Source organism: Pristis pectinata, chromosome 25 (assembly GCF_009764475.1).
Source record: "Pristis pectinata isolate sPriPec2 chromosome 25, sPriPec2.1.pri, whole genome shotgun sequence".
Classification (NCBI taxonomy): domain Eukaryota; kingdom Metazoa; phylum Chordata; class Chondrichthyes; order Rhinopristiformes; family Pristidae; genus Pristis; species Pristis pectinata.
Genome location: NC_067429.1, coordinates 16,825,693 through 16,839,926, shown reverse-complemented (window position 1 = coordinate 16,839,926; position 14,234 = coordinate 16,825,693). Strand labels below are relative to the sequence as shown.

General features: G+C 38.8%; 1 protein-coding gene across 4 annotated transcripts in view; it reads left to right on the top strand.

Moving 5' to 3' along the window:
* The window catches only part of hdac5 (histone deacetylase 5), a 237,519-nt gene extending 227,527 nt beyond the window's left edge, over window positions 1–9,992 (top strand). For all 4 annotated transcript variants that reach the window (XM_052038495.1, XM_052038493.1, XM_052038494.1 and 1 more), the window contains 2 exons: window positions 497–650; window positions 6,279–9,992. In XM_052038495.1, coding sequence (XP_051894455.1) covers window positions 497–650; window positions 6,279–6,318 — 194 coding nt within the window. In that variant the 3' untranslated portion in view covers window positions 6,319–9,992. The remainder of the gene's footprint in view (window positions 1–496; window positions 651–6,278) is intronic.
* Window positions 9,993–14,234: the final 4,242 nt, after the last annotated feature.

Sequence of the window (14,234 nt, the reverse complement as noted above, 5' to 3'; positions counted from 1 at the left end):
CAGCTATAAAGTGGGCCTGAGTTGTATAGATTAGCAATAAGAGAACTATGCCATCCTGGCTCACTTTTTGTAAATGAAGCCTTGGCTAAATTTCTCCCAGTGGTTGCTTGGCAAACTCTGTATTCAAATGAACAACTAAGACCAGAAGATTACTAAATGATGCTAGTGTGTACTGATTAGATAGAGTCCCCCTGTTTGGCCATCCCTAGAATAAGATTACCAAGGGAAATCACCCTTTCCAGTAAATGGAGTGAGATTATGATCAGCTGTGATTGTGAACTTTATTTCAAATGCCTCCTATGCCTTGATTGGAGAAAGAAAATTTATTGAGTACTTACTGCATGATGTGTAGTTGCCATATTTTATATCTGTTTACAGCAATGATAGTTACACTATGTGCATGATAGTTGCACTATGTGCATGAGTTGTAGTTGCTCATGTCCCATTAAAAGTAAAATTTGACAGATTTTCCAAGCGTTGATAATTTGACTTTCAGGCAAGCACTGGAGTTCGGTGAAGCGCTTTGCTTCCACAGTGGGTTACTCACTGCTGGAGGCCCAAAAGCACGAGAAAGAAGAAGCAGAAACTGTTACAGCATTAGCCTCTCTAACAGTAGACACAGAGCAGAGCAGTTCTGTACCAGAGGCCAGGTAATTATATCATCTAGTCTTTTAATAGTAAACAGTTAAATTAATAAGAATCGTAGCAAAAAGCTGCAACTGCTGAAAATCCGGACAAAAACAGAAAATGATGGAAGCACTCAAAGTCGAGCAGCATCAGTGGGGAGAGAAACAGTTGAGGTTTCAGTTTTGGGTCAAGGATCCTTCGTCAGAGTGAAGAAACATGCGTGTTTTAAATTGCACAGGGGAGAAGAGGTGGGGAGAACAAAGGGAGTGTCTGTGATGGGATACAAACCAAAGTTGTCAAAGGAATTTTAAAAACGTGCAGTTCAAAACAGAAGAGAAAATGGAAAAAAAAACAAGTTGAAATAGAGAGATATGTGAAGGGGAAAGAAAGGGTGGTTGCCTGAAATTGTTAAATTCAATATTAAATCTCAAGAGCTGCAGCATGCCCATAGGATATATTGAGGTTCTTCATACTTACATCGAGCATTGTTGGAGCAATGTAAGACACCAGAGTGGGATGGAGAATTTAAGTGACAGGCAGCTAGAAAATTAGAGTGCCCCTTGTGGACTGGATAGAGGTTTTCTCCAAAAACCGTCACCGAATCTGCATTTTTCCAAAGTAGAGGGGACCATATTGTGAGCACCAAATACATTACATTTTGAGAGGCACAAGTTAATTGCTGCTTCACCAGGAAGGACTTTTGTCCCTGGATGGTGGGAAGGGAAGTGGTAAAAGGGCAGGTTTATCATTGTCCAAGATTTGCATGGGAAAGGGAATTCTTGGTGGAAGTGAAGAGTGAACCAAGAAGTAATGGAGGAAATGGTCCCTTCAGAACGGTGAAGAGAGACAAATAGGAAAATATGTGTGGTGGTTGAATGCTATTGAAGGAGGTAGAGGATGATCCATTCAATATGGAGGCTGGTAGGGTTGAAGGCGGGGCAAGGGGAATCTCATCCTTGTGTTGGCTGGGAGGAAATGGACTGAGAGCAGCAGTGTGGAAAGTAGAGAAGCGGTGGAGAACTCTGAGTATAGTGGAGGGGAAAATCCATGGTTAAAGGAAAAGAAAGACAGCCTTAAGGCACTTGTGTAGAAAGTCTCGGAGTCAGAGCATATACGACCAAGATGGAGAAGTTGGGGGAATGGAATCAAGTTCTCAAAAGATGTAGTCACGGTTGCAACAGGAGTTAATAGGTTTATACTGAATGCTGGTTAGAAAGAGTTGTGGTACGTGGTCTGAGTAAGACTGAAAAAAGGACAGTTCCATATATCCAGTGAAGAGATGGGCATAACTTGAGCCTAACTTAACATTCTATATCTAAAACTTTGATTTGGAGAAACTGATGGATTTGAAGGGGAAATTGCTTAATGTAAGAACAAGTTTGACCAGGTGAAAAAGACTATTGAAGGAAGAGAACTGGGTGGCTCTCTGTTCAAGGGCAAAGTTAAGGGTCCTCCTGTTGTGTAATGGGGTTAGATATTTATGGTGACGATGGGCTGATTGAGAACAGGAAATTGGAAATCGGCAAAGGGCATCAGAGGTGTAAGGAGAAGGAACTGGATAAGAGGAGAAAGAACAGGCTCAAGGAAGGAAGAAATAAATCATTTCTATTTCCCACACATCTGTGTTAATTCCCTTTCCTCCCATATAGAACAAGGATAAGCTTTCCCTTGTCCTCGCCTGTCACTGCACCAGCTTCCGCAATCAAGCTCCTCCCCTTCATTGCTCTCCCTCCCAGCAATCTGATGGGATCATTCTCTACACGACTTCCTGATTTGCTCTTCTATGTCCCCAACCACTCTCATTCTCATGACACTTTTCCATGCAGCCATGGGAGATGCAGCATCTTCTTCCCTTCTCACCATCCAGGGATGCAAATAGTCCTTCTAGGTGAAACAGTGATTCACTTGCATTTTTTCCAATCTAAAGCACCACGTGCAGTAATCATAATATGGTCTCCTCTACACTGGAGAAACCAAATCTAGATTGAATGACTGCTTTGCAGAACACCTGTGTTCAGTCCACAAGGGCAATCCTGAGCTTTCAGTCCCCTGTCACTGTAAGTCTCCATTCCCTTTCGCTCTGACCTTCCTGTCTTTGGCCTCTTGAATTGTTCTAATGATGCCCAATGTATGAATGCTGCAGCCCTCAGGAGTTAATATTGAATATAACTATTTCAAGTAATCTCTTTTTTTTCCCCATTGTAGCTGTATTTTCCTCTCTCTTCTATCTGCTATAACGTAATCATTACCTTGACAACTTTGGTCTACACTCTCTCACAGAAATTCTCTCTGTTCCCTCCACCCTTCCCCCTCTCTGCAACTTAAAACACACGTTTTTTCACTTTCTCAGTTCTAATGACCCAAAACATTGATTCTGTTCCTTTCTGTATGATGCTGCTTGACCTGCTGAATGTTACCAACAGGTTTGTTTTTGCTATGGCTATTTCTAAATAACGGAAGAGATGTTGAATTGATTTTATGTGAAATGTATCTTTGTTTTTAAACTAATTTTTTATCTATCCCTTGCCTTTATATAATTAGCAGGCCTCAGCAAATGGACTCATCACCCAGATTTTCTCTCGATAAAAATTCCAATAGTGACAAAATCTGTGTGAGGGAATGTTGTATTCTGTTTTGAATGATCTGGTCCTCTTGACCACTGGAACCATGATCATGGCCTTTTGCTCTCAACTCTTAATATGACGGAACAATCTTCCAACATGAAATAAATAGTAAATTTATTCCCACTGGCAACATCTTACAGCCTTATGCACCCAGGTTTTCTAGTAAGCGTTGAAGTTAAACTAAGAGAAGTGCCTAGTAGACAATGGAACATTTTAAGTCAAATCGCAATGTCAACTGGCAGAACCACCAGCAAACCTGGAGGTAAAACTAACAAACCACATTCATGGTTTATTTGATTGATGGCACTTTGAGGTTCTCCTTAAATGGTGCTTTTGGTGTTTCAGCCACCTCTGTCAGCACAGCATTGACAAGAGAAAGAGATATTGAGGGGAAAGGCTTTTACCATATGCAGTCTTGCATGGATTTGGAAACTGCTTTGGATTGTAGCTTGATTGGTATTTTAAATCATGCTTTCTCCAAAGGCCAACTTAGTAAAAAAAATTATGTACAAGATTTACATTTTCAACTCCCAAAATGCCTACTTACAACAATGACATAGTTTGCAGAAATGCTGATAGCTGCTTTGTCAGTTTTTCTCTGCTGCACACCTCATCATTTTTGGGCTGGATTGTGCTGGACATGAACCTTGTCCTATACTGACTCCTCCTAGCTAGCCCAAGGTCACACAGCTTCTAACGCCCACTCCATGCCGCAGCCTCAGCTGATCCACAAAGTTGATCAGTTTATAAGGAGTGACTAGGCCATAGGTAGTATAAACTAAGGCCCTGCCCAAAGACTACCCTGATGGCCTTGTGTCAGCACATGCTACTGGTCTTTTCCAGTTTCTGAATGAATCTAGTGATTGGAAACAGCTAAAATTTTTAAAAATGTAAATAATTTTAAATGGTCAATAAATTATTAATGAGTTTGCTTAAAACCACATTAAATGTGTAAGTTCACTAAAGATAATAATAATTAAAATGAAATTTTAAAAAATGTCCTTCACTTTTAGTGAGGTGTCTAATGCACCCACATGTTCTGTACTGATGATCAGAACCATGGAAGTTTGGAGTACACCAACACAAACACCACAGCCAGCCACAGGTTCTCCAGGCAGCTGTCAGTGCAATCCAGCTCATTAATTCTCCACTGGAGTTGAGTTCATCGTGAGTCAATTGCCACCCCACATTGGCAGTGCGTTTAAATTTTGTGATAGAGCCTGATCCTATTTTCACTTGTCGTCAGCATGTACTCTGTAAATCATTTCTCTGAATAGCAGTCTGGAACTGGTATCATCCTTCATATTTTTCATCCAAGACTGCAACAGATTGGAAGATAACCCATTGTCACTTCTGTTGAGGTCAAACTACATTCTAGGAGCCTACTTGTCTGTATGGTTGTGCTACTCGCTGAGTAACCTTGGAACTGTCATGTAAATCTTCAATGTTTTTCAAAAAAATTAAGAATGAAACAAATCATTTAATTTTCAATATTTGTCAGGGCCCATGCCAGGTGGATTAGTTTATTTACATTTTATCTTGAACCATCAAAGTTTAATATCGGATGTATTGCTGATTTCATTATATGAATAGAATAACTTAAGGTCAGATGTGATGCCGTGTTCAAACAGCATGTAGTCATCACTCCCTAACACATGGGTATTGAAGCCGTAAGTTTGCCTAATCTAGGGAAGGACATTGGTTTCATTCATACAGCATCCACGGATTAGCCTTTAAGAGTTTGCTTAAATTTATTTATCTCTTGATCATGACATTTGTACAAGTTTTCAGTTTTACTTAGTTCGAGGATTTTTAAGTGTGTTACATACCAGCAACAATAGAAACACAACAAGCCATGTATAAACGTTAGACTCTATTTATTAATAATGTTATGGACTAGAACGATGAGCAAGGGCTTCTGAAAACCACAGTAGAATGTAGAGAGAAGGAGTTTACGAAATCCACAGGTTCCACGATGGAACAATACGATACCTCAATCACCGAAGATCTCCATTGCTTTGTTGTGAAGTATCTGCCACACCGAGGGCACTCGATATGTGGCCGCTCACAGATATACCTGCTTTCCAGTACAGGTTAATGACAAAGTGGACTCCACAGATTGCTCCAAAAATCCATACATGGATTATATAGTGACAGACTCAACTATTGTTCTTCATCCATAGATACAGAGACCGGCAGTCAGTGCCACCATCTCTCTCGCTCTCCCCCTCTCTCTCTCCCCCTTTGTCTCTCTGTGCAACTGCCAGTACGCTCCAGTTGTTAGTCTTTTTTTCACTCGCAGTAGTCAGATAAAGCCACACACACTACTACACCCCTGTCCAGGTGCTTTAAAGGGACACTTACCAAGTAACAACCTGGCTCGTAACAAGTGCCACTTAAAATTCCATCGTTGAAATCTGGACATGTTTTTGACATTACAATCTCACTTTGTTGCTTTAAATTGATTGGTTAAAATTATTAGAAAACTGGAAAAAATGGTGGTAAAGAGAAATAATTTTAATGGGAAAAGGCTCTACTTCTCATAATCTTACCACCTGAAATAGAATGTTTAAATAAATCCTGTAAACTCCATTTTTTCATCAGCTTTTTAGCCACAATCAAACACTGTGTGAAAATCAAAAAAACTGCAGGTGCTGGAAATCTGAAGTAAAAACAAATACAAAGAGAAATAGTTAACGTTTCAGGTCTGAGACACTTTATCAGAACTGGGAAAAATATGGTGTGATCTGTTCATCTTCCTCATTAATAATCTGAAAATATTTAACAATGTAGGCTACATTACTTTAAACTGTACATCTTTAGCTAACAGAGCAGTGAGTGAATTAAAAATGTGCTGAGTTTATTTTAAATGAACAATTTTTAAATATGCAGAATCTACAGAGATATTAAAAATTAACTGAAATTTGAATGTTTTAAAAAGCGTAGTACATAAAGAGGTTTGAAACATCGTTGGTCTCATTCTGGCGTCTTCCACTGAGCTGCATTAAGACCTTATTTGTTTTTCAGGCAAGGGGATGAACCAATGGAAGAAGAGCCAGCAATGTAAAGTGCCAATGGTCATATTACTGTCACCTATGTGAATCTTTCTTGTAACCTCCTTTAAAGTCTATCAGACATACAGTGTCCATTGTCTGCCTCTGACAGTGTTATTGTATTGAACTTGAACTGTTGTGAAAAACATCTAGTCTTCAAGCTAGATTCACTAGCCAATCTGTCTGTATTTGAAGACCTGAAATTGAAGAGTTTAAAGGGACACCGCAGCTTTGTATTTCTTCAAAGTTCATCTGTTCTCCCTTAAGGGAGAATAATGTTTTAAAGGTTACAAAACACTGGAGGCTTTGATTTCAGATCCCTAGCCTAAATGCAGTGGTAAGATATTAGCGTTTGAAATGCTTATGAGAGTTGATGAATCGGCTTCCTGGAGGATGTTGCAAAGCAGGAAAGAGAAAAGGATGGGGAGGAAGCAGTATAATAATTTTGTCAGGAAAATTGAAAGGAATTTGTGCCTTTAAAAAAAATGGTTGAAACTCACAACTTCATTTTTAAATGCCTTAATTTACATCAATGAAATACTGCTGTTGATTTTTGGAACATAGTCAAAAATGGCATGATCATCTGATTGAAAAATCTTCAGCTACTTTTAGTCACAGATGAACAACACCCCTCTCTGTATAAACATTTGGTTTGTTTATTTATTTCTTTTTGTAAAATTTCTTAAACTTTATTTGTGTATTTGCTGATGACCAACTGTTGATGAGTTTGTTTCTGTTTAGTTGTGTAAATAGTCTTGTAATATTGTCATATATGTCCTTTGAAGTTCTCCAGTTGCCGTTTGAAGAACCCTAATTTTGGTTCCCTTCTTTGTTACCTTAAAATTTTAAAATTTAAGAAGAGAGGTTAACACAATATAATTTTCATACAATTTTATTGTTTATATATTCTGAAAATTGTTATTTTTGTCTTTTTTTTTACTCCTAATATGTTTAAGGGGCTTGTAGTTTCTGCTGGGTAAAGTGGCTTGCTGTTTGCTTTTTGTATTGAGGTTCACCTGGCAAGGAGAACCAGACTGAGCTCTTTGGACTGCAGGTCTAACTTTGGAATATTTTCAACTGAACTTCTGAGGTTCTTTTAACCATTTTCCTTCACAAAGAGTAGTGTTTAATTTGAGCACCAAACTCGTAGAATTCATATTTCAATCAAGAAGGCTATAAGTGATGATGTATGTTTTATCTTAATGCTTTTCTAAAACTAGAAGGCAAACTAATTAAGTCAGCAGGATTTTATAAGAGCGGGTACAATGATTGTTGAATTGTGGCACTAAATGTAATGTCCAGATGGAAGCAAGTTGATAACCTTGATAATTTTGTGTGACTGAATTGATGCATTTAGTGGTAGGAGTTCTATTAGATACATGCTTTTTAAAGGCTTACAGAAGACAGCTACGTACTCATGTGATTGTAGTAGTTGAACAGTGGGGGATTTCACTCTTTCATTGCACAGTAAATCTTAAAATAGGTTATTTTTGTGTTTTTTAAAAAGTCAGAACATTTTACTACTTTGGCAGGTAATTCAAAACATGACATAATAGTTGATTAACAAGCCAATTTGTGAACCCCGGTAAAATAATGAAAGAGTTTCACAAACTGGTTTATGCAAAATGTTAAATATTTAATAATGTAAAGGTTATAGAGAAGTAGGCTTTATAGTTTCACAGTAGAGAAAAGATGTGTTACTTGATGAGGAATAGGTGAGAGACACCATTGACTGAATGAATGTTTGTGGACATTGTCCTGCTGTTAAACCAATATTTACAAAAATATAAAATACCATCAAAGAGACCTTGAATGACAGACTGGACCTGTGTTATACACGGTAGTAGTTGTTTCAATAGACAGACAGCTATAAGATTGATTCAGTGAATCTGTAAATGATTGAAGTGAAAGGCTGGGCCTCTCAATACAGGTTAATTAAGAATTGCTGCCGTACTTGGGTTGGCCATAGAAGGTAAAAGAAGTGCATCCATGCATTTCACAACAGTAAATGAAGCTTTACTTGCCATCTGCAACATTGGCGTGAATTTTGTAAAATGGTGTTTTTTTTCACGCAAGCAGCTTGGTATTGATGTATTTTAGTAAACAAAATATATTTTACATTTTTAGCTTAAAGACATACAATATAAATAATTGTATATATAGAATATATTGTTTAAATTCATAGATTTGCTGCTGTTTGGGTGGATTAAATACTATAACTTTTTCAATAATGACTTTGGGTGGATATAGTAATGTTAAAGTCTCAGCTGGAATGCAATTGAAAATTCCAGTTTTAACAGTTATTGCGTACATTCCTCTTTCAGTTTTAGTTGAATCCAGTTTTCATTCCTCTATTTATGAAGTGATGGAAAGCTTTAACAAGAAGTTGCTTTGATTTTGGGGTCCACTGGATGGGCTTTTCTGACCATAAGAATGCTGCAGCGTATTAGCTTCAAGATGAAAGAGCGGTTTCATTAGATAGTGTGATTTGATATGAAATATGGATTTCATGGTGACCTTATAAATGTACAAGACTGGGGTAAAGATGGGAGGTTGTTTAAATTATTTGTTCAGATCTTAATGTTTGTACAAAAAATTGTGCTGTTACATTGTTTTAAATACAGTTTAAAGATAAATATAACATGACTGCTCAGCTGTAAGATGGAGGAGGTGATGTGTTTTAAACAGTGAAACTGGGTTTCCTGTACAAATATTGATTTTTCCAATGTGTGCCTAGTGTCTGGAAAATGCTTCTTCCAGAGCCAACCCTGTAGATTTTAGTGATAGATGGACTTGCTTCATAATTTTTCTCTTCCATCAAATGCCTTCAACAGAAGATTGATATTCGATACTAAATATAAGTAAAAAGGCCATTCTAATTAATTACCTGGTTTCTATAAGCATTCTAACTGGGAGAGGTGCAGTCATTATTTCCCTTTAGGATTCTCTACAGGTGCAAAGTTACTTTGCCAAAATTCTGTATGCTAGATTTTCCACTAGGGTATAGCTTGGTGTTCAAATGTACAATTATAATAGACATCTCTGTTGGAGGAACAAAGAAGCAAGTTTTGATGACAGCTTGCATTACACTGTATAACAGCAGAGTGCAGATATAGCTTGTGTTATTAAATTGTACTGTGTTGCTTTAACCTTTTCACCAATACAGTCTTGGCAACCATAATTGACTATGGAATATTTTTTTTCCTGTTGATTTTATTCTGCCTTGATATATATTTGTTCCAATGAGGTAAAAAGCCTTTATCTAGAAATCTCCTGGAGGATGGATGTATCGATGTGGTGAAACAGTCTGTCTATAACCATTTCCTTGCTATGTTGGCAACAATCTATTTGAATTTATTTTCAAATATATAACTACAAAAAAATGTTAAATTTGCATTTAAACCACATTTTATTGTTTTTGTATCCATTGACACCACCCAGTGTCACTAATAGAATTGTCAATAAGTTAAATGTCTGTATTTAGGTGAAGTGCTAAGTGTGTGTATAGTGATTTATTAACAGTATTGTATTGTAGCAGGTGTTTATAATTTTTGTCATAATCAAACTGATGTAAATCTCAGATTTCCTTCTCCCTCTCTCACTCCATCTTCCCTTTCTGTATTGTTTGGAGTCCAGTATTTTGTATCATGTTATAACATTTGTGTTTGTGTAAATAAAATAATTTGTTTCTGGCAAAATATGTCTGTTGTATATCCAATCATCTGACATATATGTTTAAGAATATATGCATTCAGCAAAGTTTAAAATGCTGACAAATTAAGAAATTATTTATTTGCAACAGAAAGGAGAAAAATCTTTTCTCTGCTAAACAAGGCTGCCCATTGTGTCAGTGTCACTTGATACAATTCTGTCGTGCTGTGAAAATGTTGATAAACTCTACAAGATGGTGCAGGCTCTGATACCCCGACTGCAATGAGAAGCAATGTAGCCATTTCATATCACTTCAGGATAAAGAATTGGCTGAAGTTGCCACTTTTACTTATAGTCCAGTGATCTCACCAGGAAGGTGTGTGTGTGTGTGTGTCAGTGCACTGCACTGCCCTGTACTTTCAAAGCATTTGCATATGAAGAATCAAGTTTTCAAAAAAGTACCAACCTGGCTGAATCAGTGCAATTAATCCTCAGTAGGAATACGGACCCTCATAATAATTGGAGGGAAATAAATCTGAAAATTAGGAACTTCCTCCTTGATTGATTAGTTTATAAGGTCATTAATATTAAGTAAATGGTATTAATGGAGTAGTCATTCAATTTCATTACGGAAGGTTAATACTTTGAATGAGGTACAGAATGCTTTTGCTAATTAGTTATTACCATTGCAATAAGTATTGTGATGGTACCCATGAGAATCTTAAACCCTTCATCTCACTGTCCTAACTACTCAGAAACTTAACATTTGGTTCAGGGGGATCTTGTCAGGTAGTATGACCTATAACTCTGAATATTGTCACCCTATTTCATTCCAAGATGTCAATCCCAGAAATATTAAATCCCTGTTGTCTATAAAATTTGCTAGTAAATATTTCTATTCACCATGTAGTGTGATTTAAGTTGATTTACACTTTGAAGTTAAAAAATTACAATGATAATTAAACATACTGATATTCATATAATGCTCCATGGAAACAGCAGTAAATTACTTGTGCAGCATTACACTGTTAAGATCTTCAAATGAATTCTACCACCAAAGATTAGTGTTTTTTTATCAGTTTCACAGAATGTACAGTGACCTCAATAGGTTCAGCAAAATACTGGGGTTTTAAGAAATTCAAGTCACCTTTACGTATAACATTTTCCGCGGTTCTGTAGTATGTAAAATCGTAATAGGATGTGAATCATCTGGTCTTGGCAAACACGGGAACAACATACACCCACATTGTCATCAGCAATTTTACATGTATGACAAACTAAGAAAGAGGTCAGAATGATGTACATTCCATTAGGATGAACAGATAAGTGGTAAATGCAGTTTGAGAAATGTATTTTGAACCAAACAATGGGGAAGCTTACCAGTAGTAAACTTTTAAAATAAGCGGAGGAGCAATTCAAAAAAAAATGCAGGTGTCTTGATCAACATCCTCCCTCATCCTGCATCAGAAACGGCTTGTTTGCTGATGTTCTGCTTGGAGGGCTGTGTGACAATTGACTACCAGGTTGAATCTGCAGCCAATGGTGAACTAAAAAAAAAAGGGACAAACACGCTCAACTTCATCTTCCCCGCTCTACCTACTGCAGAAGCATCTGTCCTTGACAGTCTTAGTAGAATTCCGTATGGAATCAAAGCCCTGTCTTCACAGGGGCCACCCGCCATCATGCTAAATGGGATGGATCCAGAACACCAAACTGGACATCCATGAGGCACCTTGGGCCACCAGGTGAAACAGAATTAATGTTTGACCATAATCTCTAACGTCATGGCCAAGCATTTCCATTACTCTCCCAATATATTCAAAGCAGGGGACCAACAGATGAGCATAGAGGGCATTCTGGGAGCAGCACCCAGTGTACCTAAACGCAAGGTGCCAACCTGGCACAGCTGCATCATGACTACATATATTCTAAAGAGCAAAGACAGATGCAACAGGCAACTAAGCAACCCTGTGAATGATGGATCTTTAAAGTTCTGTGGTCCTGTCTCATCCAGTTATGAATGATAGTGGGACCCGAGTTCAATTCTGGCCACTGTAAGGAGTTTGTACATTCTCCCCGTGTCTGCTTGGGTTTCCTCCGGGTGCTCTGGTTTCCTCCCACATTCCAAAGACGTACGGGTTATGAAGTTATGGGCATGCTACGTTGCCGCCGGAAGTGTGGCGACACTTGCGGGCTGCCCCCAGAACACTCTACACAAAAGATGCATTTCACTGTGTGTTTCGATGTACATGTGACTAATAAAGATATCTCAAACTATGAAGGTAACAAGATGAGGATTTCTGAATTGTTCCATCCTCAGTGATAGCAGAGCCAAACAGAATTCCTAAGATAAGGCTGAAGGAATTGCAAACATCTTCAGCCAGAACTGCTGAATGGATCATCCACCACAGCTCCTCCTAAGGTCCCCACCATCACAGTACACCTGATTTGATTCCCTCCATGTGACCTAAAGAAATTAACAAGATCACTGGGTATAAGAAAGACTATGGGCTCAGATGCTATTCTGGTTGAAGCATTTCAAGCTGCTCGAATACAGCTCCAACACTGACATCTACCTAACAATGTGGAAATTCACCCAGCATACCTTGTCCATGAACAGCAGGACAAATCTCACTGATGACATCCATTCAGTCCACTCTCAATCATCAGAAAACAGTGATGAATGGTGTTGAAACAAAGTACTGCAGATGCGGGAATCTAGATGAAAAACACGATGATGCTAGAGGAACTCAGCAGACCAGGCAGCAACCGTGGAGAAAAGCAGACGATTAAAGTTTTGTGTCAGGATCCTTCAGGACTGAAGATAGGAAAAGGGGAAGCCCAATATCTAGTCTGTAACCACGACCCGCATCTCCCCGTTGCTAGTCACTTCAACTCCCCCTCCCACACTATCAATGATATGTCATCCTTGGCCTCCTCCACTGCAGGAGAATTCTAACCACAAACTGGAGGAACAGCTCCTCACTCTCTGTCTTGGAACCTTGCAGCCTAACTGCATGAATATTGAATTCTCCCACTTTAGGTAATCCCCGCAAACTCCCACCCACCATGCCTCTTCTTCCCTTTCCTAGCTTCTTTTTTTCCTCCTTACCTTTGACCCATCCCCCGGTGGATCTGCTCTCCCCTCCTCCCCCGCACCTGCCTATCACTATCTCTTACCTGCATCTACCTATCACCACCTTGTGCCCACCCCGCCTCCCCTCTTTTGTCAACCTATCACTGTTCTGCTTTTTCCTTCTATATACTGGGCTTCCCCTTTTCCTATCTACAGTCCTGAAGAAGGATCCTGACACAAAATGTTGACTGCCTGCTTTTCTCCACGGATGCTGCCTGGCCTGCTAAGTTCCTCCAGCATCATGATGAATGGTGTTGTTGACAGTGAAACCAAATGGACTCACCAATAACCAGTTCACTGATGCCAGTCTGGGTTTTGCAGGGTCACTCAGTTCCAGATCACATTATACCTTGGTCCAAAATGCTGAATTCTAGGGATGACGTGAAAATGATTGCCCTGAACATCAATGTGGCATAAAATTGATGTCAATGGATATCAAGTGCAAACTTCTATGAGTTTAAGTAATGTTTCTAATTATTTTACATCATCCACCTGGCATCAGGGCATCACTGTAGGGTTTTACAAGCTGCTTCATCAATGATCTTCCACCTTAGGTTCCACCGATTGCAGGGTTCACCATCTACAAAATGCACTGCTGTTACTCATCGAATAATAATTATAGTATCTTCAAACCCAGTGACCTCGACTACCTAGAAGGACGAGGGCAGCAAGTATGTGGAACACCATCATGTCTAAAAAGGCACAAGAGATGGCAATGCTGGAATCTGGAGCAACAAACAATCTGCTGGAGGAACTCAGTGGGTTGAGCAGCATCTGTTGGGGGGGAAAGGAATTGTTGACATTTGAGGTCAAAACCCTGCATCAGGAGTACAGCAGATTGAGGTGCTGATGCAGGTTTCGACCCAAAACGTCAAAAATTCCTTTTACCCCCAGAGATGCTGCTCAACCTGCTGAGTTCCCCTGGCAGATGGCTTGTTTACTCCATCATCCCTTAAGTTCCCCTCCGAGTCACATGCCATCCTGAATTGGAAATATTTACTATTCCTTCATCACTACTGGGTCTAAATCCTGGAACTGTCCAATAACACTGAGAGTATGTCTACCAAAAAGATTACAGTGGTTTAAAAAGGTGATTCACTGCGATTTCTCAAGAGTAATTAGGAAAGGGAAAAAGGTACCAGT